Raw genomic sequence first — 26,265 nt, 5'->3', positions numbered from 1 at the left:
ACTTTTTTTTTTTTTAAGATGCCCTCCTGTTCAAAATTTTCCTTCCCCCATAAAATTGAGATTTTAAGTTTTCCAATGATTTATCACAAATGCATATCGGACAGTTTTGAAAGTTGGCCAAATTGGGCATCTCAGAGCGGAACTTCAAGTCACCTGAGTGTTTTCCGCCATATACAGTATATATAGGAAAGTCAGTTACATGCAATAACATTTGTAGGCCACCAGGAGGAGCCTGGACCACCTGGACCCCCCGTAAACGCCGCTTATGAAAAGCCCCCCAAAACCTTTGTGGTCTGTCAGTATGGTTTTTGACATACTTCTTGTGCTTTAGAGTCAGCAGGGGGGTGCATCTGGCATTTTTGCATGGAAGCCGTCATTTCGCAGTGTGCGTGTAAATGTCTAGGATGAAACTTGAACCCCTTCCTATGACGTGTCGTATTTCCTCAGCTGTCACCCGAGCATTTTTCAACACCTTTAGTTTCAGGTATCACACAGCAGTTGAAGACAGTAACCTCTATCAACCACACCCAGGTAGCGTTTCTACTGTGCCTCCCATGCCTCCCTATGCTCCCATTTGTGTCTCTTAAAATGTTTTGTCATTTTGCTATCTTTTTATACCAATATCCTTGCTTATGAAGTAAATTGACCTCCTTTCTGAACTTTTTTGACCATTCCTTGGACTTCACCATGTTGTAAAGATGTCATTAACTGCCAAAAAGACCCATGTGTCACAGTCCTTTTAAATCTGCTTAAATGCTGCTCATTAGGGTTCCGTTCACATCTCCAGATGTTTTCATCAGCTGTTTGACAACACCTGATGGAAACCTTTGTTCTTCAGAATGGTGGACTTGGGCGGGTTGAATAATTTTGTCTATGAGGTAATCGCAGAAAGGCCATTAATTGGAATATTCCCAAAAAATGTTTTGTTATTTCAGTTATTTTTGTCTATTTGACATGTCATTATTCGATGTGATTATAAACAATATGAAAAATGAATGTCAAACTTGTAAAAACTGTTATCCATTGTGAGGGTAGAATAATTTTGAACACAATTGTTGTTTTGTGTTAAGAACCTGCTAAATCCTGTGTAAATGTAATTTCAAATAATATAACTAACATGTAACAGATTTGAAGTCATTGGCTGCCTTTGACGGTCTACTGCCAACACTCCCAGATCAAATGGATTTGACGTCAATGACAGTTCATAAGGCAACTGTCCCAATACAGCATGATTTGTTAGCATTCACGTGCTGCATGCAATCAGTGTACAACCTCACGCGACATACTTAGGCAGTCTGCCTCCAATCTGTGTTAATCTTGCTCACACAAGATGATCTGTGTAATCTGGCTTCACACTGACACAGTGCTGCCAGATTACGGACAGAGATAGACAGATTACTGACATTTCGCCCTCTGCACGTGCAACGGCAAAAAAACCCAGTCAGGCGTGGGTCAGGCACCTTGCTCAGTTGTGGAGATTTCTCCGTTGTTTGGATCCACCTGGAAGAGCAGAGTGTGCTGTCTGTTGGGGATCTGGCTGACTAGGCTGTATGTCAGTTGAGCATTGGGAGTTGCTGGGTTGTCTTGATCCAACGCAAATACTCGAGTGAACGGGACACCTGGAATCAGGAAACAGATCCCCGGTTTGATTAGTTTCAGAGTTTACCATTGGCATTTTAGAAGTAGAAGAGACCACCTGCTGGCGTGTTCTCTCGAACCAAGGCAGTGTAGTAACTCTGATTGAAGTATGGCGCGTGATTGTTGACGTCCAACACATTGATGGTTACGAAAATCGGCCCTTCCACGACCTCGTCGTCCACTAACGCCTCCACCTGAATATAAATACAAACAATAAGTATATCAATATCTAATGAAGGGCATCCAGGTCTTTGCATACATAAATAGTTTACCGCGATAATGTAGTTGTCATTAAGCGACCAGTCTAGAGGTTTGTCCAAGTATAGCCAACCGTCAGCAGAGATCTTGACCACATCGCTTCCTTCTCCATTCAGCCTGAATGCGTTCACGCCTGGTTGGTTCACCTGGAACTGTGGCAAAAACAACAATGATTAAAGAGGCACTAAATTCATTTTCCAATATTTTAAACTTTCATTCAATAGACCAGTGTGCCCTGGTTGAAGTGTGTAATGTGTTTACATTTTGTTTGATTGCAATTGCATTTGCAAGTTAGATTGTTCTACAAATGGTTGGTTTTGAAATTGGTCACATTGTGACGTCACACCATGCCTTTTCCTTGTTATGCAAGTATCTGCCCTATTCCTTGTTCCTCAATGCTGATTAAAAGTGGAAGTAATATTTTAATGTATACATGTGCATTTGCTGTACAGTGATCCCTCATTGTTCGCGGTTAATGAGGACCAGAACCTGCCGCGATAAGTAAAAAATCCGTTAAATAGCGCCCCCCCCATTTAAAAAAATGTTTTTGTGTTCAATGTATTTATTCAGATTTATCCATGGAAAGAGATACATATAAGTAGGGCTGCAGCTATCGATTATTTTAGTGGTCGATTAATCGATGAACCAGTTCGAATAATCGAGTAATCGGATAAGGAACATAAAAAATTAAAATACCTGAGCTCAGGCTCAAACCGTATAAACAATTAAATAAATGAGGATCTAAGTACAACAAAAGAACAATTGGCTAACTTACATAGCAAAAGTACGCTAGCTTAAATGCTATATAAAATGCTACCTTTTTTTTTTTTTTTTTTTTTACAATGCTCTTAACAAATGGTTCAAACACATATTCCCTCAAAAAAGCTAAATATACAGTACCTATAAACTAAATTACGAATGCATTGAAAACCATTAGCTCAAACAAAAACTTAGCTTATGTTGGTCTTAACTGAAATAAGTTGTGTCATATTCACTGTTGCCACTAGAGGGTGTATCCACCCAATTCAATACAAATAAATGCAAACACTTTCAAAACAAACCATTACAAGGCCACAACGAAACCCAAAGCAGCAAAATGTCATTCGAATCTTTTTTCTAATCGAATTACTCAAGTTAATCGATTAATCGTTGCAGCACTACATATAATTTTTCACTTTTTTTCCCAAAGTACAATTTTAAAAAAATGTATGTAAATACATATTTTAATAAAATTGTTTTTAAGCACTTCAAATGTAATTTTATGATAAATTTGAAACATATTACTGTCCCACTGAATTATTTTTAAACAAGAAAAAAAGTAGAGGCCCAATCCATTAAAAAAAAAAAGTAGAAAAATACTTGTCTTTATTATAATGCTTCATTAAGTGAGTCCACTCAAATCTGCTCAAGCTACTCACTTACACACAATGAGTTGCCACAGCAACTGTTTAACAAGTTAAACGATGTTGACGCATGCGGCGCTTTGAAGTCTCGGCTTACAAGGGTCTCTGGCAAGATCAAACCTTAACTCTTTGTCAATCATTGTTAACTTTAATAAGCAACTCCAGTGCATTGTCTGACCGAGAAAAGCAGCAGGAGCGAGAGTTAGAGACTACGTGATCGGATCGGGACAGCTCTATAAAATATTGTATTTATTTGAAAAAAAATCTGCGATTAACTTAGTTTGAAGCGCGAAATAGCGAGGGATCACCGTAATATAGGGGACTTTTGTCGCACAACCAGTTCCTGTCAAAGGTCACTTTTTTCCTCCTTCTCGACCCCTGCACAGCTGTCTGCAGTCAAGCCAGGCAGGAGGCACTTTTTTTGGCTTGCGTGCCAGTAAAAGTCGGCCTCCTTGCCTGGTCCTCAATCAACTTTTTTTTCCCTCTTATTTGCTGTGCATTGCCTCCCGATGCCTTCAAAATGTCCATAACCTCCAGCCTTGACAGATGTAGTCCAGCTCTCTGTGATATGTCACTGTCACCACATGCATGGCCAACACCCATGAGATACCCACCAACACACCTACTCCATTGACATCCAATCAGAGGAAAGAGTATTCATATTAGATCCTGTCGGTTGCATATTAATAAGAAACCGCATGTCTGCAGAAGATCCTCAAATGGACATTGCAATTAAGGTACCTTGACATTTTCAGCACTTTCAATGCAAATTATTGGGCAAATCTGTTAAATGGCATCGAAGGTTAGAAAAACAACAACTTTTGTGCCACATAAAGATGAACTTTACTGAAAATAAAACATAACGATTGTGTGCATTTGTGTTGGTTGTACCTGACAGAGGACATGTGGGACAGGTGTACCCTCTCGCACGTCCAGCATTAGATTCTCGAAAGGGACCTTCTTACCATCAAGGCCAGACCCAGCAGCCTACAGTGAGATGTCAAATTAAACAGCACACAATTAGAAGACTGAAGGTTATGGCTATTTGTTACTGGTCAAAATTTCAACTAATTCATTTGAATGTAATTTCCAACATTTTGTGATGCAAGTTTCACAGGAACTTGACACAAAAACTCCACGTTGCTGTCAATTTTTAGTGAATGTATTGTGTACAACAAGAGTCTGATGTGTGATTTCCATTCCATTTCTTATATAGCATAGACGACAAAATCAAGTGAAGAGTCAACTGGCACATCTTTTCACGACATGAAGAATAATATGCAGTGGAACCTCTACTTATGAACGTCTATACATGCGGAATTTTCGGGTTAAGACACGCCTCCACTGGAAATTATTGCCTTAAAGAAATTTCAGGATACGAATGGCAAAAATATAGTTTTAGCTGCTACTAGCAGCTCTTTAGAGTGTACTGAACGTAACATATGAATGACAGCTGTTCTGCTATTGGCTGTTGCCTAGAATCTTCCTGGCATACAGTTCGGCAAGTGGGGCCTCTACTGTATGTGTATGTGTGTATCCCAGCATCCTCTTCATTCATTCACTCCTTGTGTTCCGACAGCTTTACATGAGTAACTTTTATTCTTTATTCTTTGTATTTGTTTTTTTTTTTAATCATGCCCAACTCAAATTTTATGTTTAGTGTGCAATAACCTAAATCATAACATGTATTTGTTACATGTTTTGATGCAGTTTTATGCTTTATAAAAGATTGATCTCTTAATTTTTGAGTACTTGGAAAAGATTAGGGCATTTACATGGAAAAAAACGTCTCTACTTACAGAATGTCCACTTTACGAAACTACTTCCAGAACCACTTAATTTCATCCAATTAATTTCATAAGTAGACATACTGTATTATTATTACTACTACTATTACTGTATTATGTAGGCATATTGTATTATATATTTTAACTAAAACACTACCTAGTCAGAAATGGCTCTGTTCTACAATGTAGAAAAATCTAATCCTGAATTTAGGGTAAATAATTTTTGACCATAAAAAAAACAAACACAGGAAAACCACAAAATAAAGGTCAAATCGGTATAGTGCTTCGGTAACTGTAAATTTCTACTGCAGATGTTTTTCAAAGAAAACCATAGTGGAATAAAAACTAACATTGTAACACTGTGCATACACTTCACCATCAGTTGTAAAGATAGCTCCCACAAACATTGTGCCACGCCTTCCCGTTGGGGGCCGACCCAGACAGAGCGTTTGTGCTTACAGTTCTTGATGGCTTTCACAGGGATAAACTCAAACACATGCTGCGTTCAAATCCCGGACTTAGGTGGAAAAAGGACCAAGGTTTTACTAGATACAAGCAGGCAGGAGTGTCTCAAGAGTGATTTGGTCAAGGATTCAAGGTAATTATTATATAAAATAGCCCCATGCATGCACTTGTAAAATGCATGGAAAAAATTAGGGTAACTTCAGCTCGAAATATTTACATAACATGAATGATAGCTGCCTGGTTTTTTGCTTTTAACCAAGAGTCTAGACTGTTTTACGTTCATATCTACAGAAATTCCGCAATTTAGGAATTTATTTGCAAAAATGTTCAACTTAAATAGGTCTTTGCTCCTTGACGGCCGCCATGTTGGATTTTGTATCTTTACACAAAAGCGGAATTCAACCTAAATAAATTGTGATTGTATATAGAAAAATGCTAATTTTGATTTTGTTTGTCATATCTATATAAATTCCGAGCTGTACATATTTATTTACAAGAATTTTCAACTTAAAAAGTTCTTTGTTTTGTGATGGCAGCCACGTTGGGTTTACACAATAGCGTAATTTTAGCTCGAAATATTTACGTAAAATGATGATAACTGCCCGGCTTTTTGCTTTTAACCAAGAATCTAGACTATTCTATTCTATGTTCATATCTATACAAATTCCGAGCTGTACGCATTTATTTACAAGAATTTTCAACTTAAAAAGCTCTTTGTTTTAATGATGGCCGCCATGTTGTATCCACACACAGTAGCATAACTTTACATTCAAATGATCAGGTAATTTTCGGCCAACAGCCTATTTTTTGGGCAAAAAATGAGTAATTTAGACATTTTTGCGTTCAGACAAAAAAAAAGAAGAAGCCTTTTTTGTAACATTTCAATCTAAAAACTACGAGGGCCAGATAGCCGGCAAAACATGCCTCCGTGCTGAAGCAATAGTGACATCGGAATTCAACCTAAAGAAGGTGTGATTGTATATAGAAAAATGCCAATTTTGCTTTTGTTGGGTAAAATTAAGATGATTCTGCATGCATTTCAAGTATTAAGTTTCTGATGTGAAAATTGAGTGATTTATTAGCTGTTGAAAACCTTAAAAAAATTAAGTATCTATTTTGGGCAACAACTTATATGATATGTTAAATATTGCTATTTATCCTGAAAATATAGGTGATTAGCTCTGCATTTGGTGATTTTTGTGCATCTAGCGTAAAATTTGATAATTTTATAGTAATTTTAAGTTTTGTTATACTTGTATAAAAAAATAATCAGGATTATATTAGGGAACGACTTTGAAATTTTGATGTCGCTGCTCATGGAGATTCATATATGTCCAAGGGAGGTGTCTGTTTTGGTTTTAGGTTGCTAGCGGCTTTGGTTTTGAAAATATTTGAATTTTAAGTTTTTGAAAATAGGCCCCCTATGGAACCCCGTGTCCCATCAACTGATAGTGAAGTCTATGCACTATGCTTACAGTTCTTGATGGTAGTGATGTCATTGCACGCCTTTTCTTGTTCTTCCCCTGATAATTATTAGTGATTAGAACCCTCACTGTCATCTTGGCAGTCGAGCGTCCTGACTATTGAGCTAATGAAAATTGGTTAGAGGATTGCTGTGTGTGTGTGTGTAGAATAGGGGTTGGGAACCTTTTAGACAGAGAGAGCCAAAACCCAACATATGTATTTTAAAATGTGATTCCACAAGAGCCATACAGTGTGTGTCTATGTGTATGTACGTATGTATAAAAACACACTGTATATTCTGTTCTTTTGCAAGCTTGTCCGAGTGCGTTTTATAAACACTGTTTCTTTTGTAAACGCAATTGAATGCATTCACGGGAGGTAGAGGGTGGTCATGCTCTGCTTTTACGAGCAGTCACCGAGTTGCGATGGAAATAAATCTTGAGACAACGACAAAGAAAGTCTAACATCGTTACTTGGGTTGTTACAATGGTTGCGGAGTTGTTCAATCACAGCAAGGAAAATAACAAATAGAAACATGGTGTGGCGCCATGTATATTTCCTGAAAGCGGAAACCAAAATCGGGGACGATCAGGGGGACGTGTGCGTAACAGTGGCCGAGACAGGCGGAGCTTCTCTGGGTGGTCGTTTCATGAGTCTCGCTCAATTTGACAATCCAAAAAGTCGCGAAACCGCGCCTGTGTGACTTGGGGTACCACGCGGTTCCCTTTCTTGATTTAATTTAATTTTCCCCCTATGTATTTTTTATATACTCCAGTTTGCTCGGCATCGAGTCAGGAAGGGTTGACCCCGGCGCTGGCCGAGTGGTGACTTAACGCACGAGGCAATCTCACCCATCTCCGCGCAACCCGACTTGAAGCATATTATTGCGACGCACATTTGACGTCTCCAAGATTAATGTGTGAATGTGCCATAAGCTCATCATAGCTGTTTCATCTGAAGTGAGTCAGAGGGTTCCACATTTAAGATAACGGGTTGGCAGAGAGCCATATGCGATATATGGCTCGTGAGAGATAGGTTCCCGACCACTGGTGTAGAAGGTTAGGAAAACCTTACTCTTTGAGAACTTAAAAGAGCGATCGAGCAGTTAGACTAGCTATTTCCTCAACAGTCAGCAGGCTTGACTGCCAGAGTGACTGGCACGGCTTTAAAAACAGGTGGGAGAGAGGGATGGATGTGAAAAAGAGTACAGTAATGTCACCAACACCATCAGGTCAGTTTCACATGTATACTTTATGAACTTCTACCAGTTAAAGAATGCTGTGATGAGAACGTATCTGGGATCACTGTAAAACATTATCTTAAATATTTGTGTATTATAATTGAAAAAGACCAAAGGGCAAGGGTGACAGAAAAGTTTGATCCCCTAATTAGTTCAGTACAAAAGAGATTTAATCTTTGGCTACATAGATTTATCTATAACTGGTCGATCTTTAGTCTCTAAAGTCGAAGGCATTTCCAGATTGATATACAGTGGGGCAAATAAGTATTTAGTCAACCACCAATTGTGCAAGTTCTCCTACTTGAAAAGATTAGAGAGGCCTGTAATTGTCAACATGGGTAAACCTCAACCATGAGAGACAGAATGTGGGAAAAAAAAACAAAAAATCTCATTGTTTGATTTTTAAAGAATTTATTTCCAAATGAGAGTGGAAAATAAGTAATTGGTCACCTACAAACAAGCAAGATTTCTGGATGTCAAAGAGGTCTAACGTCTTCTAACGAGGTCTAACGAGGCTCCACTCATTACCTGTATTAATGGCACCTGTTTTAACTAATTATCGGTATAAAAGACACCTGTTCACAACCTCAGTCAGTCACACTCCAAACTCCACTATGGCCGAGACCAAAGAGCTGTCGAAGGACACCAGAGACAGAGTTGTAGACTTGCACCAGGCTGGGAAGACTGAATCTGCAATAGGTAAAACGCTTGGTGTAAAGAAATCAACTGTGGGAGCAATTATTAGAAAATGGAAGATATACCAGACCACTGATAACCTCCCTCGATCTGGGGCTCCATGCAATAGCTCACCCCGTGGCGTCAAAATGACAACAAGAACGGTGAGCAAAAATCCAGAACCACACGGGGGGACCTAGTGAATGACCTACAGAGAGCTGGGACCACAATAACAAAGGCTACTATCAGTAACACAATGCGCCGCCAGGGATTCAAATCCTGCACTTCCAGGCGTGTCCCCCTGCTGAAGCCAGTACACGTCCAGGCCCGTCTGCAGTACGCCAGAGAGCATTTGGATGATCCAGAAGAGGACTGGGAGAATGTGTTATGGTCAGATGAAACCAAAATAGAACCTTTTGGTAGAAACACAGGTTCTCGTGTTTGGAGGAGAAAGAATACTGAATTGCATCCGAAGAACACCATACCCACTGTGACGCATGGGGGTGGAAACATCATGCTTTGGGGCTGTTTTTCTGCAAAGGGACCAGGACGATTGATCTGTGTAAAGGAAAGAATGAATGGGGCAATGTATCGAGAGATTTTGAATGAAAATCTCCTTCCATCAGCAAGGTCATTGAAGATGAGACGTGGCTGGGTCTTTCAGCATGACAATGATCCCAAACACACAGCCAGGGCAACAAAAAAGTGGCTTCGTAAGAAGCATTTGAAGGTCCTGGAGTGAACTAACCAGTCTCCAAATGTCAACCCCATAGAAAATCTGTGGAGGGAGTTGAAAGCCCAACGACAGCCCCAAAACATTATTGCTCTAGAGGAGATCTGCATGGAGGAATGGGCCAAAATACCAGCAACAGTGTGTGAAAAGCTTGTAAAGAGTTACAGAAAAAGTTTGGCCTCCGTTATTGCCAACAAAGGGTACATAACAAAGTATTGAGATGAACTTTTGGTATTGGCCAAATACTTATTTTCCACCATGATTTGCAAATAAATTCTTTAAAAATCAAACAATGTGATTTTCTGTTTTTTTTTCTCCACATTCTGTCTCTCGTGGTTGAGGTTTACCCATGTTGACAATTACAGGCCTCTCTAATCTTTTTAAGTAGGAAAACTTGCACAATTAGTGGTTGACTAAATACTTATTTGCCCCACTGTATGCAGTGATGGCGCTTGACGTTTCAAGAGAAATTTGTGTTCAAATAGACAGAATTTTATTCAATTTCATTTGGAAAAACAAAATACATCACATAAAAAAGAATGTTATGATAAATAATGTAGCTTCAGGAGGCTTTAACGCTTTGGACTTTACCTCTTTAAATGCATCATTTAAAATTGAATGGATTAAATTATATTTGAAAAATCCTAACTCAATATGGAATTTCATCACTATACACATTTTTAAATCTGTAGGAGGTATGAAATTTTTGTTGAGGTGTAATTACAACATTTCTAAGTGACCCGTTAAATTAACCAAATTCCACACTCAACTTCTTATGTCATGGTCAATGATCTATAAACACAATTTTTCACCACATAGGTATTACATTTGGAACAATCAAGATATACAATATCGAAATAAATCTTTATACATTGAAAGATGGGTCAAGAATAACATTTTCTTCGTCAATTACTGAATGATGAAGGTCAACTTTTTACATAGGAAGAATTTGTTCTGCTTATAGTATTGTTGTTACACCTCGTGAATATTCTATTGTGTTTGATGCAATCCAAGAGGGCTCTCAAAGATTATTACAATGTTCACTTAAAGGTGGAAATTGTGAAATTCCAATCTTTGATCCAAAGTCCCTGGTCATTGGTGACAAATGTGCATTTTTAAGCTCTGAAGCCTCAAACAATTGTGTGAGGGGACTTCTTCAAACCTGCTGCAATTTTTTATTAGAATAATTTATGCAAAAATATTGAATGGAAACAGACTTAGCTTTTGCCTGGAAAATATCAATTGAGAAATAAACTCAAAATACTTCACAGGTGTTATCCTGTAAAAACAACAATGGTAAAATTTAAAATTAATATTGATACATTATGTTCTTTTTGTGCAACTTCAGAGGAAACTATCTGTGTATATAGTCTCACGTATTTTGGGTTGACTTGGATAATTTTATCAACTCCAAGGTTGAGCCCTCATTGAAATTAATTTTTAGACATATTTTGTTCGGCATATCTAACACTGACAAACAAGAAATGGATAAAAGATATGTTATAAACCTTATTTTAATTTTGGCAAAATTTCACATTCACTGTGTAAAATATGCGAATCAAAGACCAAATTTGAATGTTTTTGGAAAAATGTTTTCTTTATATTTGGACGATTTAAGTTCCTCTTTGAACCCAAAGGCTATAAGGACCAAAAGACATTGCAAACAATACAGCTTGTGTTGAAAATAACCCCGACCCTATTATTTATTATTTTTGTTATTGTAAATTGTTCATTATATGTGAATTGTCTCACCCTATATTTTAAATGTATTTCATTATTATTATTAATGTTTTTTACAGTGTACTGTTCTATCATTAAGCAAGGAAAGAGGTCAAAGGGCAACATCAGTCAAGCAAGCAAGTTCAGTTATTGATTGAACAGGTATTATATGGAAAAAGTCTGGCCTTTCCTAGACGAGACGGGCCAAAGGACACCTTCCGCTTCAGTGAATCAGCTGTGACTCACTTTAATAATCACTTGCGCCTTTTCTGGAAATGTGTGGTGTCTCTGCATGAGGTTGTGTGTGTCTTTTGACATTTTCCTATGAATATGCAGTGTACTCACAGAGTGGAGCAGGAGTGCCAGAAGACACAGATGCACCATGGGAGTCATCATCACAGTCTGCAGAAAAACAAGGACAGATACGTTATTGGATCAAAATATGATCTCTTTATAGAATTTTACCGATTTGTTTTTAATATACCAGTTCAAATAAATAACTCCAATTCATTTTGACTGATCAGTTCGATAAGAAATTAAACATGTTTGTTAGAAACCTCAGATGTGAAAACTCAATAAATAGCTTGAAACATATTTTTGAAGAATTGTTCATGTTGCGAAGGGAGTTGCTTTCACTCTTATCATGCTGTGTTCGTATGTCAAATTTTTGCTCTCATGTCAAAGCAAAAGAAAAAAAGTATCTTAGGCTACCCCATAGACTCCACCATCAGTTGAGAAGACAACTCCCACACTCTTTTCGCCACGCCTTCCCGTAGGGGGCCGACCCATACAGCGTTGAGGTGGCGTTCACTGTTTAATGTGATAAACTCGCTGCATTCTACCGCCAGATTTAGGTGGAAATAGGACAAAGATTTTACTGCATAAAAGCAGGCATTGAAATATTTACGTAAAATGAATGATAACTGCCCGTTTTTGTTTTTTTTTTTGCTTTTAACCAAGAGTCTAGACTGTTGTATGTTCATATCCACAAAAATTCCACAATTTAAGAATTTATTTGCAAAAATGTTCAACTTAAATAGCTTTTTGTTCTTTGCCATGTTGGATTAAACAATACCTCAACTTTGGTGTGAAATATTTCCGTATAATGGATGATAACTGCCCGTTTTTTGCTTTTAACCAATAATCTAGACTGTTTTACGTTCATATCTATAAAAATTTTGCGATTTAAGCATATATTTACAAGAATTTTCAACTTAAAAAGTTATTTGTTTCGTGACGGACGCCATGTTTGATTTTGTATCTTACACAATAGCGGAATTCAACTTAATATGTTGCGACTGTATATATAAAAATGCAAATTTTGCCCTTGTTGAGTAAAATTAAGATGATTCTGCATGCCTTCCTCAAGTATTAAGTTTCTGATGTGAAAATTGATTCATTAGCTGTTGAAAAATTAAGTTATTAGTTTATTAGTTATAGCTATTTTGAGCAAAATCTTGTATGATATGTAATTATGGCAATTGATTCTGAAAATATAGGTGATTATCCCCGCATTTGGTGATTTTTGTGCATCTAGCGTAAAATTAGAAAATTTTATAGCCAAATTTTGTTATATTTGTATAGAATAAATAATTAATCGGGATTTTATTAGGGAACAACTTTGAATTTTTTGATGTCGCTGCTCATGGAGACTCATATATGCTTAATGGAGGTGTCTGTTTTGGTTTTAGGTCGCTAACCACTTTGGTTTCGAAAATATTTGAATTTTAAGTTTTTGAAACTAGGTCCCCTCCAGATCCGCCCCGAGGCCCGTGTCCCGTCAGCTGATGGTAAAGTCTATGTTACCCATATCTCAGGACACTACAGTGTAATCTGTACTTTTTCCATTATACTAAATGTTAAGTTTTCGTTATTATCAATATTTTTTGCTGATTGACTGAAATCACATAATTTCAAGTTTTTTTTTTTGTTTTTTTGTGTGTTTTTTTTCAAATTTGAATAACCAAATATGGTTCTTGTTTTATGAACTCATTTACTACCATTAATAGCAATAGACATCAAATACATTTTAACTTGTCACGTCATGCGGGAGTTGTGCCGTGTCATTTCCTGTTTTATTTTGAAGGCTTTACCCTTCTTGTGTCTGTACACTTGCCCTTCTTCTTGTCACCTAATCACCTATTGTTTCCACCGGTTCCCCATTACCTCTTCTGTATAAATAGTCTGCATCGACCTTGTCTTGTGCTAAATTGTCTTCCTACTCATGTGATCACGTCAGCCTAGTTTTTGAGCAATCATAGTTATCCAGATATTATCCTCCATTTGGAGTGCTTTGTGTTTGAAATTTTGGATCTTAGTTGTCATGTTTTTTTCCTCCGTTTGGAGCGTTTTATGTTTGTACTTTTACTCATCCCCGCATCCCAACGGAAGAACCTTTCTTTTCTTAATAAACTTTTTGTTGCCAATACTCCACAGCCAAGTCCGCCTCATCATCTCGGTCTGACATAACTAGGATTGCTGGCATTGAATGGCCATCTTTCAGTGCCACTGACAGCGATAGACGTCAAATCCATTTTGTTTAGGAGGTTAGGTTGATTCAGATAGAGCGATTATTTGTTAATCAATTAATTGGGTACACAGATGACTGCGTTTTGTGCTTATCTGCATACATTCCACACTTTTCTTAAAACACAGCTCATTCATGACACCTATTTAGTTCTAGTTCTAGTACTAAAGACACATGAACATGACTCAAGCTGTCAAATGAAGGGGGACGTGCCCTAGATAGACAAGAGTGAAGGTGACATTGAGTGGCCGCTAATGACCTTTTTGTCTTAAAGTCGCCAATTTAACACAGTCACCAGTAAAGATGCTTGATTTTGACCTTTTAGCACAATACATTTTGTTCTCTCAAGTTTGTTAGATTAAACTTTTACATACGGGCAAGGTCATTCAAAAGAAAAACTGACAACACATGCCAAAAAGACCATGAAGAAAATCAGCACTTAAAAATACAAAAACCATTGAATACATTCGAATAAAAGTGCAAGTAGAAGAGAGTTAAAGGTGACTTACCTTTCTCCGCTGAGATCCAGCCAGTCACTCCCAGAGCGACTGTTGTCAATTGTCATCCGGCCTGGTCAAACGTTAACCACATGTTAACCAGCGCACTTTTATGGGATCTAATCATTGTCTAATCAGTACTGACGCTAGCAATGGGCTCGGCAAGCAGGAAGGAACAAAGGAAGAAACACTGTAAGAACTCCTATATTACTTCATGTAACGTCCCTGTGCTGCTTTACAAAGTATTGTTACACATTTGAGTCTATTTTATAAAGTCAGTGCAGTGGAAAAACAAGAATTAAAAAGTGAGTGATGTCCAATGTATTTGAACTGGATGGACTCCAGTTCAAATGGATTGGACTTCTATTACTGTCAATGGAAATGAGTGAGTTCAAACCTTCTTTTTCAGATTAGCAAATGAATTTCCCGTTACATTTCAATATTTGATTTCAAACTAATATAAAAACACTTAGTCACTGATTGGCTAGGACTACAGTAATCCATCGTTTTTCACGGTGAATGGGGACAGCCCACCCCCCGCGAAAAAAAAAAAAAATCAGCAAAGTAGAGGCGGAGCTTATTTACCTTTAAAAAAAAGTCTTGGTGTGTGTCTTATGTATTTATTCAGATTTAACAGCATTGGAAAGAGATACATATAAGACATGTTTTTGACTTTTTTACCATAATTTTCGGACTATAAGGCTCACCTGACTGTAAGCCGCCACCCACCAAATTTGACACAAAAATGGCATTTGTTCATAGATAAGCCGTATTGAACTAAAAGCCGCAGCTGGGATATTTACACCAGAAGATATTAACCGATGAAACTTTAATTGACAGCTGCATCAACTGTCTAAGACCAAATGTCTAAGACTGTCTAAGACCAAATGAACCACCAAGAAGCTTTGAACCAATTGACGGCAAAGCTTCATTGCTTCAAAAAGCTTCTTTTGGGCATCACTGCTTCCTTGGGGGCGACAATCAACCTCTGCTGCCACTTGCTGTCAACACTATTGTCATCCAACATGCCTCCTAGCATGCATTGCAGTGCTTCAGATGTAAATAACAATCTTAATTCATCTTTTGTGCTAATTATTTCTTCAGTTACTGTTCCAGTTGTTTCATTAATTGCTATATATGGTATAATTAAAACAAAACAAAAACAAATACCCATATATGTATGAATATGTATATTTTAATAAATGTTTTTAATAAATTTAATAATTTATAAATGAGATATACATTATATAAAAGAAAATGATTTGCACATGTATACATGCATATATCTTAACAGTTTTAAATAAAATACTATATTTATTTTTTTAATTGAAAAAAATCTGCAATCGACTGAGGGCGTGTAGTTTGAAGCGAGACGTAGCGAGGGATTACTGTAAAGCCTCAATTATTGCACCAGTTGTGATTTTTTTTGTTTTTCCTAACCCTTACAGGGAACTCATTTACCGTAATATTCAAGATGCTTCATTTGGCCATCACTGCTCCCCTGAGGGAGACAGTTAACCTCTGTTGCCACCGTCTGTCAACGCTGTTGTCGTCCAACATGCCTCCTAACATGCATTGCAGCGCTACAGATGGAGATAACAATCAAAATTCATGTTTTGTGCTAATTATTTCTTGTTACTATTCCAGTTGTTTCCTTAATTGCTAGTTATGGTATTTGGTAACACTTTATTTGACAGTGGTGCCATAAAACTATCATAAGACCATGTCATAATTATGACATGACACTGCCATGAGCATGAATGAATGCTTATGATAGATGTCATTTTGTGTCATCCTGCAAATTATCTCACTTTTGAATGGATGTAAAGATCCGAGCTGGACATAAATGGAGTTAGTGACATATTTCATAATGTCATTAATGCCCATGATAGTGTCATGTCATAATTATGACAGTCTTATGGCAGTCTTATAGCGCCGCTGTCAAAGTGTTACCTATTAGCCCAAATAAATCAACATAAATGCCACACTACACTGGACTATAAGCCGCAGGATTTAAAATGGGAGAAAAAGTAGCGGCTTATAGTCCGGAAAGTAAGGTAGCTCATTGGGTACCATTGACTGCGCTAGATGTCCAAAGCAATTTAACTGAGAGGGGCGAATGGTTCATTCGCCCCTCTCAGTCAAAATGCATTGAATGAACCATTCGCCCCTCTCAGTCAAAATGCATTGAACATCTAACGCCGTCAATGTCACTGAAAGATGAGCGTTCACGGTTGTCAATGGCAAGTTGTTGTATTGGGTTAAAAACTTGGGGCATTAACCAGCGCATATTTCTGTTTGTATTATTTTAATTTAATGAATTTAGCTTTTATTAAAAATGTATTAATTTATAAAATTAGATAAAAAATATTTTTAAAAATAAAATAATGAGTAACTCATTAAAAAAAAAATATATATATATATATATATATATATGTATATATATATATATATATATATATATATATATATATATATATATATATATAATTGTTAATATTTACTGTAATTTTTTACACCATAAGGCACACCTGACTATTAGCCGCCAACCAACCAAATTTGACAAATAAAAACGACATTAAAAAATACAATAATGAGTAAATCATAATAAATATATATATAATTGTTCATATTTACTGTAATTTTTTACACCATAAGGCACACCTGACTATTAGCCGCCAACCAACCAAATTTGACAAAAAAACCCCGACATTTGTTCATAGATGGACCGCACTGTAGTATAAGCCGCAGCTGTCCTCACTGTATTATTGAATATTTACACAAAAAGATACTAACTGGTAACACTTTATTTGACTGCGTCATCATACGACTGTCATAAGCCCAAAATAACCACCATGACGCTTTGAACCAATTCGCTGCAAAGCTTCATTGCTTCAAGAAGCTTCATTTGGCCATCACTGCTCCCCCGAGCAGAGTTAACCTCTGCTGCCACCTGCTGTCAACGTTGTTGTCCAACATGCCTCCTAGCATGCACTTCAGCACTACAGATGTAAACAGCAATCGAAATTCATGCTCTGTGCTAATTATTTCTTCAGTTACTGTTCTTGTTGTTTCATTAATTGCTAGTTATGGTATTTGGTAACACTTTATTGGACAGTGAAGCCATAAGACTGTCATTAGACCGTCATTATTATGGCATGTCATGAGCATTAATGAATGCTTATGACAAATGTCATTTTGTGTCATCCGGCAAATTATCTCACTTTTGTATGGATGTAAAAGATCCGAGCTGGACATAAATGGAGTGACATAATTTGCCAGATGACACTTTATGACATCTGTCATAAACATTCGGTAATGCCCATTATTGTGTCATGTCCCAATGCATTTTGTGTCATCCTGCAAATTATCTCACTTTTGAATGGATGTAAAAATCCGAGGTGGACATAAATGGAGTTAGTGACATATTTCATAATGTCATTAATGCCCATGATAGTGTCATGTCATAATTATGACAGTCTTATGGCAGCCTTGTGACGCCACTGTCAAATATAGTGTTACCTATTAACCCAAATAAATCAACAAGTAAGCTGCACTGGACTAGCCGCAGGATTTAAAATGAAGGAAAAACATAGCGGCTTATAGTCCGGAAACTACGGTATGTTTTTTTTTTTTTTTAAATCACCAAAAATAGTTACCGTATTTTTCGGACTACAACTCGCACCTGAGTATAAGTCGCACCGCAGTATAAAGCACATTTTTGGGGGAAATTTACTTGATAAACACATAGAACAGATATGTCGTCTTGAAAGGCTATTTAAAATAAAAATACTATAGTGAACAACATGCTGAATAAGTCTACAGAATGATAATGTTACATGATGCATGAACAACGAAATGCGAACGTAGCCGGTATGTTAACGTAACATAGCTATTAAGAGTTATCCAGATAACTATAGCATAAAGAACATGCTAACAACTTTACCAAACCATCAGTGTCACTCCAAAACACCAAAATAACACGTGAAATGATATAATAATGTGTTAATAATTTCACACATAAGTCGCTTCGGAGTATAAGTCGCACCCCAGCCTAACTATGAAAAAAACTGCGACTTAGTCAGAACTTAGTCAGTCGACATAGTCAGAAAAATACGGGTACTTGCCCAATTTTTGAATAATTGTCCACTGTAGTGACCACTGTAACTGAAAGGGTTAAAAAATAAAATAAAATAAAACAAAGAAAACATTTTTAAGTATTGATCAATACAAGTTTATTTATAATGTAAAATATATTTTTTTAACATTCTTCTCCTGGCTGATAGAGATCACAATGTTCAAGTACCTTATCGTGATTCATACAGTGTCCATTATGACTCAATTTTTGCATCACAAATTTTCTTGCATGGCTTTTAGACGGCGACAATTTAAACAGAAGTTCACAATGGACTGCCAAGAGGCTTTTTTGCAAACCCTTCGAACTCAAATATAGCCCTCATCCTTATTCTCAACCATATACCAATAGACAAAAATGTTAAGACGTGTTCCGACTCAACGGCATGTATCTTGTCAGACTTTGACCTGCGCTAGTGGGCCGCTTCCTGTCAGATTTTCCATTAGCACCAATGACTGATAAGGCCTTGTGCCGTCAATAGTACTGATGGATCGATCACAGTGGTCGCCCATGAACAATTGACCTCGACACTCGCTAACCTGCCTTCACCACTCATCAACTATGTAGCGTTTTTACACATCAAAACACCAGCGTGGTTATCTTGCAAACATCCTGCGGAGGAGGACAAGAGAGGCGACGACTGTGAATCCTTAACTGCAGCGCCTGTGAGTGAATGAGTCACCATTTTGATAGCAGCAGGGCTGCTTTAACACAACCCGCGACTGTCGACGCCTCGCACAAAAGTGGCCAATTCGTGTGGATTATGTCATAACGCAGGCCAGCATGCGGCAACACCTTCTGTTTGACAAGTTGAGGAAGAGGCCTCCAGGTCTTACAACACACTCATGTAGTTGTTCAGTTTTGCCACTCTAGCAACATATACACGTCCTACTAGCGATGTTTCCTTGGTAACATATTCATTTTTTCCCATTTTTTCCAACAATGGCATCAATCAACATGTCACACTTCAAGCCCCAACCCTCCGTTAGACCCTCACCACCTAATCACGCACTAATTGAGTCTTTTCAATATTCACTGTGACATTATTATCACCCGTGAGTCATCCGTCGCTCTGTTATTTATAGCGGTTCCCATGTAACTACATTGTGTTAAAAGTGAGTCACACCCGAGAACACACAAAGAAGATTTTGTCTTATCATGAGTTCCCTTTTCAATAAGCAACACGGTAAGCTACATACAAGTGGTAACATGACACAGAATTATGCTGATATGAGGTATTGCATAGACCAAAGTCAATATTTGCCATACACACAACACAAAACTAGCTCACACATTCAGCGAAAAGTTCTAACAAGCAATACGTATACATACGGCATGACAAAACCCTCTTAAAAAAACAGAAATCGTTTCCCTCACTAGACCATCTCAAAAATTCCCCAGCCTCACACATGCAGAACAAATTACACAAAAAAATCATACACTTATAAACAGTTTTGTCACTAACGCGTTACTTAGTAACTTACTTACTTTCTTTCAGTAACAAGTAATCTAACATGTTGATTTTTCCAAACCAGTAATCTAATGAAAGTTAGTTTCCTTAGTGTCTGTGTATTACTATTTTGTTATTGCCTCATAATGTTTGTAGAATGCAGACTATTGTAGTCATGTACGAAAAGCTTTTTGAATGGAAAATTTAAGAATGGTTCGCGCGTGTTCGTTTCCATCGTAACCGCTCACATTTACTTCCTGTTTTGGTCTCGAGTCACACCCGCTAAGCGTTTTGGCACTGAGAAAGGCGCGTGCCAGCACAGGTGAACATTCGAATCGAGTGCAGCCACCTGTTGAGATGTGTGACGGAACGTTGATCTGTGTGCTTCTATGAATGAACGTGAGTATTTTTCCTTCATTCTGAAGGGTTCCAGCAATAGGTTGGAGCTGCTGCATGCGTGGCCGTTTGATAGTTTTGCTGTTGCAACAGCAAAACTACATAACGGCGAGCATTGTTTATATCATATTCGTGTTGCACATTGCACCTAACCAGAAATTCAGAATCTTTGACATTAGGCTTAATCTTCGAGTTAGTCGGATTTTAATTAATCGGAGGAGTTGATTTCAACAAATTCCATGCAATTTGTCAGTTATTTGTTAGTTTCACGGCTCCAGAATGGCCTAGCTGGCGAGAGTCAATGATGGTTGAAATCAACTCCATCGACTAATTAAATCTCTGCTCACTCGAAGATTAAGCCTTATGGGAAAAATTCTGATCTTCCTCTTTAAATTCAATTATCGGAAAGTCAGTTACATGTGATGACATATTTCTGTTGTCATTCTTATGCTGAATGACAACATTCCCCCAAAATTCGCCAAAAACGGTCCTATTCATTTATAATGGGATGCCATTGACAGCATTGTATTTCAAAATTTCCCATTCATTTTTAATGGCAGGAAAACAGGTCCTTGTGATTTTTTACCATAACAGCATTGGCATTCAACTGGCGCCCAAGTAAGTCGATGCCATTGATGACCATGTACGTCCAAATTTCCCATTCATTTTCAAAGGCAGAAAAACCTGTGTGCCTGAAAAGTCTCCAAATTAACAGGAAGTGACCTGATATCAACAGGACGTGTCCCCAAAATGTCCCCAAATTAACAGGAAGTGACCTGATAGATCTGTATCAACCACAGCATAGCGCCATTGTAATTTCTCCAGAAATTAGTTTCTAGTGTCTTATTAAGATTATTTTTCTTAAATCTAGTCAAATAATTTTCTCCATCTTGTTTTGAGTGTTAAAGACTAGGTAAAAGATTAATGTGTATGATTATTCCACTTACTTATTTGCATTTATTAAGCCCATCCATCTAAAAGGATTTTTCACCTAAATAAAGAAAAAATGGCTTTCATATAATGTTTTGAACAATATCTATTCTTGAATTAAGAACATTTAAAACCTTTTATAAGATCAAATATACTAATTTATTGCTCAAAATAAGTCAGTTAAGCTTATTTTTAGCTAGCTATTTTTCTTATTTCAGGAAATCTGAGTAAAATTTACTGAAAGCCTCGGCAGATAATTTCACTTATTTCTAATAGATTTACACTGAAAACAAGGGGATTTAACGAGTTTTAAGGAAGTGTGTTTTTGAAGTGTACACAATAAAACACTCTCATGCAAAACAACTCACACACATTAAAAAACACTCATACAAACAGAACAACAACAACAAAACTCACACATTCCGATAAATCTCTGTTATCCACAAACCACGGTTTAATGAATCAAGTTGAGAGATTTTAGTGTGTGTAATGAGTAAATGTGAGAGTTGACCTATGCCGGACCTCATAACAGAATCTTGTGTATAAATAATAATAATAATTTAAAAAAAAAAGGAGTCTAACATTTACAATAAAAGGGTCAACAGACAGGCAGGACTGAACACAAATATTATGAGAATTATATGAAACATCCTGCTTGTTCCCGAGTTCATTATAAACAGCAAATATTGCCATTTTGTCCATCAAACTCTTCCTAAACGCCCCTCATAATAGTGTTCGTTTGCTCCGTGAGCCCACTCCTCAGTCTTTTAGCAAAGTGCCAAACATTGTCTTACAGAACAGACAAGTCGTGGCAGGATTTGGACTTGAGCCAGAACGCAACGCTGGGATTGTTCCTGGCCACCATCTTATCGAGGAAACGCTTGGCCTTGGTGGGGAGGCTCTCCCGGCGGGGGCGACCGACACCCCGCCCGCCGCGTTTGCCTTCCTTGGAGTCTCTGCGCAGACGCAGCTGGCGCACGATGCCACGGAAGGCCTCCCAAACGTTGTGCTGCATGGCGGCGGAGGTCTCGATGAACTTGCAGTCGAACACTGCGGCGCAGGCACGGCCCTCTGGAGACATGATACGGCCGTACCTGTAGTCTCGACTTTCACACATATTCGAAAGATGCACAACATGGGTAATTGGTTCTCACCATTGGTGGAGACCTCTCTGCGTCGCACCAGGTCACACTTGTTGCCTACCAGGATGATAGGTGTGTGTTGGGCGGGACGGAGGCGGCGTAGGTTGATGCGCAACTCCGACGCCCGTTGGAAAGACGCCCGGTCGGTGATGGAGTACAGCAGCAGGAAGGCGTCACCCGACTGCATGTGACGCTCCTGAGCCCATTCGCTGTCACTCTGTTAAACATAAACGGGATAATTGAAGTGTTGAGTAGATTATAAACTTGGGTGGAGGTGGTCCAATCACACGATTGACCCAAAGCATTATCAACTCCAGGCTTGGTTTAACTTACCTCTGAATCCCACGTGTCCAACAAAATGATTGTCGCAGCCTCTCCATCAACATCAAACTCCCTCTCACGCACTTCATCTAAAAGAAGGGGAAAAATAATGAGAATAATCAATGAGCACTTTTTAAAATACTACTACTTATTCTTAAAAGAAACTATTCTGTGGTTTCAGAGATGAATGAATTTACATACAGCAAAATTGTCATTGTTGTAGTAGTTTGGATTTTGTATTCAATGTGTCATACTGAAATGACTTGGAGCTATTGCATACTGCTAATCAAAATACAGGGACAGTGATCCCTCGTTTTTCGCGGTTAACTGGGACCAGAACCCGCCGCGATAAGTGAAAAACTGTGAAGCGGCCCCCCCCGCCCCGATTTATTTATTTATCTATTTGTGTGTGTTCAATGTATTTACTCAGATTTAGCATTAGTAAGAGATTCATACTGTATAAGACATGTTTTATATACTGTACATAAATGGTTTTAAAGTACTTCAAATGTAATAATTATGATGTTTTAAACATGTTACTGTCCTGCCGAATCAATGGTGTTAGAACGCATCCATAACTGAACAGTATGAACATGCAGGTGACAATGTTTATTTTAGGTAACCTATTGTGGTTCCTCGGTTTTATTATTATTATTATAGTTTGTTCCGCAGCCCATTTGAGCTCAATTTGACCCCCTTAGAATGCTTCAAAATGCACCAAAATCGGCAGGCAGGTCAAGACAGGTGCAGTCTTTGATATGTGTAAAGACAAATTCCAAATACACTATGTGGCGCCCCCTAGCAGTCATTTTTTTGTCCCGCCGACGCTTTGAGCCCTACTTTGACCCTTTCAGAATGCTTCAAAACTCACCAAACTCTACAGCCAGGTGAACACTGGTGAAAACTTTGATAAAATGTAAAAAACGAAAAAACAAAAAAATCAAAATATGCGTAAATGTGTTTAGCGCCCCCTAGGAACAAAACCAACATTTCATTTTATTTATTTATTTTTTTTAAAGGTGAAAGAGGAGGTAACAACGCAAAGGTTAAAACTTAGAACGCATCAGTACTATATGAATGGGATACCATACGCGGTGCCCAGACTGCCGTTAGTACTACATCCAGTTTTCTTTGGGTGGGCAGAGTGTGTCCGTGGGTGGGCAATGCCCCCCCCCCCCCCCGGTAACGCCCCTGGGCCGAATTATTTTTACACCCAAAATAAAGTACTGTACTGTAGTAGAAAAATGCTTGGCTTCATTAAATGCTTCTGTTACCTCCCTTGGCTGTGACTCTTGGAGTGACATGTGGAAATTGCAAACTGCTCAGGATCACTTCTAACGTGGTGTTTATTGCCGCGAAAACAACACGTCCAGCTTCCTTGAACGTTGCCACACCCCCCACACACACACATTCATACCCGCGCGCTTCCTTATGCCTCCGCCTACGCAATACGCAAACAAAGCCTGTCTGTTTCAAGGCAGCACATCATTGAGTGAGTCTACTCTAATCCTCTCACTTAACACACTATGAGTTGCCACACAACTGTTTAACAAGTTCAACGATGATTGACGCATACGGTGCTTTTGAAGCCCGTGACTCTGGCAGGATCAATCACAAACATCTGTCAACATTTAATAAGCAACTCCAGTGCATGTGCACTACCTGCCTGGGGAACAAAGAGCAGGGAGAGGAAGGGGTGGAGCGAGAGTGAGACTAAGCGATCGGCTCGGGACAGCTCATTTGTATTTTTTTTTTTTTTTTTTCCCAACTGAAAAAAAAAAATCTGCGATGGACTGAGGGCGCAAAGTTTGAAGCGCTTTTCAATTGAGTTCCCTTTCTAGCAGGATCGTGTTTTCGGACAATAAGGCACACTGAAAATCCTTTATTTGCCCCTTATTTGTGCTTAATGATTTGAGCAAGTTTTTGGTTAACCTGAAAGTTTTTGGGTGGGTGTAAGAGGTTTTGAGATGTGTTTTTCATGAATATGTGTATTTTGTGAGAGTTTTTACAGGGATTTTTTGTGTTTTATAGGTGTTTTATTTCTGAGTTGAGAGGTTTTTTTTGTGTGTGTTGGAGTACCTTCAGGATTTCGTGTTTTTTTACAGTACGTGTAGTTGTAGTTTGTGTAATGGAATGTTCTTTTTTCTGCAGATTTGAACTTTTAGGTGAATGTTTTTGTTATATTATATCATAGTTATACTTTTGGGGTGGTTGTGAGTAGATATCATTTTTTGTGTTGTTTTTGCTGTTTGGACATATTTTTTGTGTATTTTGTGAGTAAGATGCGGGTTATTATGGTGAATGTGTGTGTATGTGGGTTAATGTTTTTGCACGTGTATGATGTTTTTGGCAAGTGGGAGAGGTACATTTATGTCATTGATGGCCTTGAGGGCACCTCTTTCGTTATAGTCATCAAACCCACTTGAAATGGGATTGCAGGCATTGAATGGTAATGTCGCTGTCAGCCCTCCCAATTCAAATGGATTGGACGTCTAACGCCGTCAATGGCAGCCAATGTTAATTCATGACAAAGTTAATACAGTATGAAGATTGTTAATCTGATTCCTACCTTTTAAGTGTTAAAAGTGTTAATATGTCAAAAGTACAAAATCAAGCCTGGTTCGTCTATGTGACCATCAATGGCAGCTAATGAGTTTTAAATAGAAAACATGAAATTTGTTGAACAATTCAAACAAAAGTTGTCAAAAGTCCCCAAAAGTTGTCATAGAGATGAAATCTACATGATGCGCTGGCGTGTTCGCACCTCCACACAACTCGCAGTCTTCGCTGTCCATGCTGTCCGCGGCGCCGGAGAAGATGCAGGCGAAGGCGCTCTTACCGACCCCGCCGGCCCCGAGCAGCACCACCCGGTACGGAGTGGGCGAGTCGGCTGAGATGACAGAGTCGGACGAGGAGGACCAGCTGGTGCGACCGCTTCCTCCGCCATCCGACTCCCCGGCGGAGCTGGCGCACGACTTGGACCGGGAGATGCAGGCGGGGACGCGGGCGAGGAGACCGTCGGGGAGCAGGTGGCTGCCCGGGTCGCAGATGCTCCAGCGGTGGAGCTCGCTCTGAAGGCGGAGGCTGTGTCGGCGCACGCTGGACATCATGATCCCAATTAGGAAATAACCTAACTATAAATTGGTCCCTGCAGCTTGTCTTGAAATCACTGCATTTGCGAATTAGATTAGTTGAGAAACATGTTGCCAGTGCGTGTGGTGTCCTCTCACTAGTCAATCCTGAAATGCATGCTGCCGGGGTTTCCCTGCATGTTTATATGAGGAGGTCTACCTCTCTCACTCAGTCACTGGAGGGGGATGTGGTGATGTGTGTGTGTAAGAGGGGGGGTATTGGTACTCTCACGGAGGGAGTTTAGATAGACTATCACTAATGTACACTAACAGTCAGTGTTGTCATAGATTACATGAAAAAGTAATTTCAATACTGATTACGCCTCCAAAAAGTAATCACTTTACTGGTTACTT

The 26,265-nt window shown here is 38.5% G+C and overlaps 2 protein-coding genes across 2 annotated transcripts in view; both read right to left on the bottom strand.

The window, feature by feature from the left end:
• Nucleotides 1-14,482, bottom strand: part of cdh17 (cadherin 17, LI cadherin (liver-intestine)) — a 34,966-nt gene extending 20,484 nt beyond the window's left edge. The window contains exons 1-6 of the mRNA XM_057834516.1: nucleotides 14,419-14,482; nucleotides 11,728-11,784; nucleotides 4,191-4,286; nucleotides 1,911-2,048; nucleotides 1,697-1,832; nucleotides 1,461-1,619 (exon numbers count right to left, since the gene is read on the bottom strand). Coding sequence (XP_057690499.1) covers nucleotides 1,461-1,619; nucleotides 1,697-1,832; nucleotides 1,911-2,048; nucleotides 4,191-4,286; nucleotides 11,728-11,778 — 580 coding nt within the window. The 5' untranslated portion in view covers nucleotides 11,779-11,784; nucleotides 14,419-14,482. The remainder of the gene's footprint in view (nucleotides 1-1,460; nucleotides 1,620-1,696; nucleotides 1,833-1,910; nucleotides 2,049-4,190; nucleotides 4,287-11,727; nucleotides 11,785-14,418) is intronic.
• A 4,204-nt stretch (nucleotides 14,483-18,686) lies between these two features.
• gem (GTP binding protein overexpressed in skeletal muscle) lies at nucleotides 18,687-26,017 on the bottom strand. The gene is made up of 4 exons (XM_057833318.1): nucleotides 25,545-26,017; nucleotides 22,793-22,869; nucleotides 22,472-22,676; nucleotides 18,687-22,388 (listed from the first exon to the last, which is right to left on the bottom strand). Exons 1-4 carry the CDS (start codon nucleotides 25,888-25,890, stop codon nucleotides 22,108-22,110), a joined length of 909 nt encoding a protein of 302 aa, XP_057689301.1. The 5' UTR covers nucleotides 25,891-26,017; the 3' UTR covers nucleotides 18,687-22,107.
• Between the last annotated feature and the right edge of the window lie 248 nt (nucleotides 26,018-26,265).

The sequence above is a fragment of the Corythoichthys intestinalis genome, chromosome 4, assembly GCF_030265065.1.
Source record: "Corythoichthys intestinalis isolate RoL2023-P3 chromosome 4, ASM3026506v1, whole genome shotgun sequence".
Classification (NCBI taxonomy): domain Eukaryota; kingdom Metazoa; phylum Chordata; class Actinopteri; order Syngnathiformes; family Syngnathidae; genus Corythoichthys; species Corythoichthys intestinalis.
This window is presented reverse-complemented; position numbering and strand designations above follow the sequence as displayed.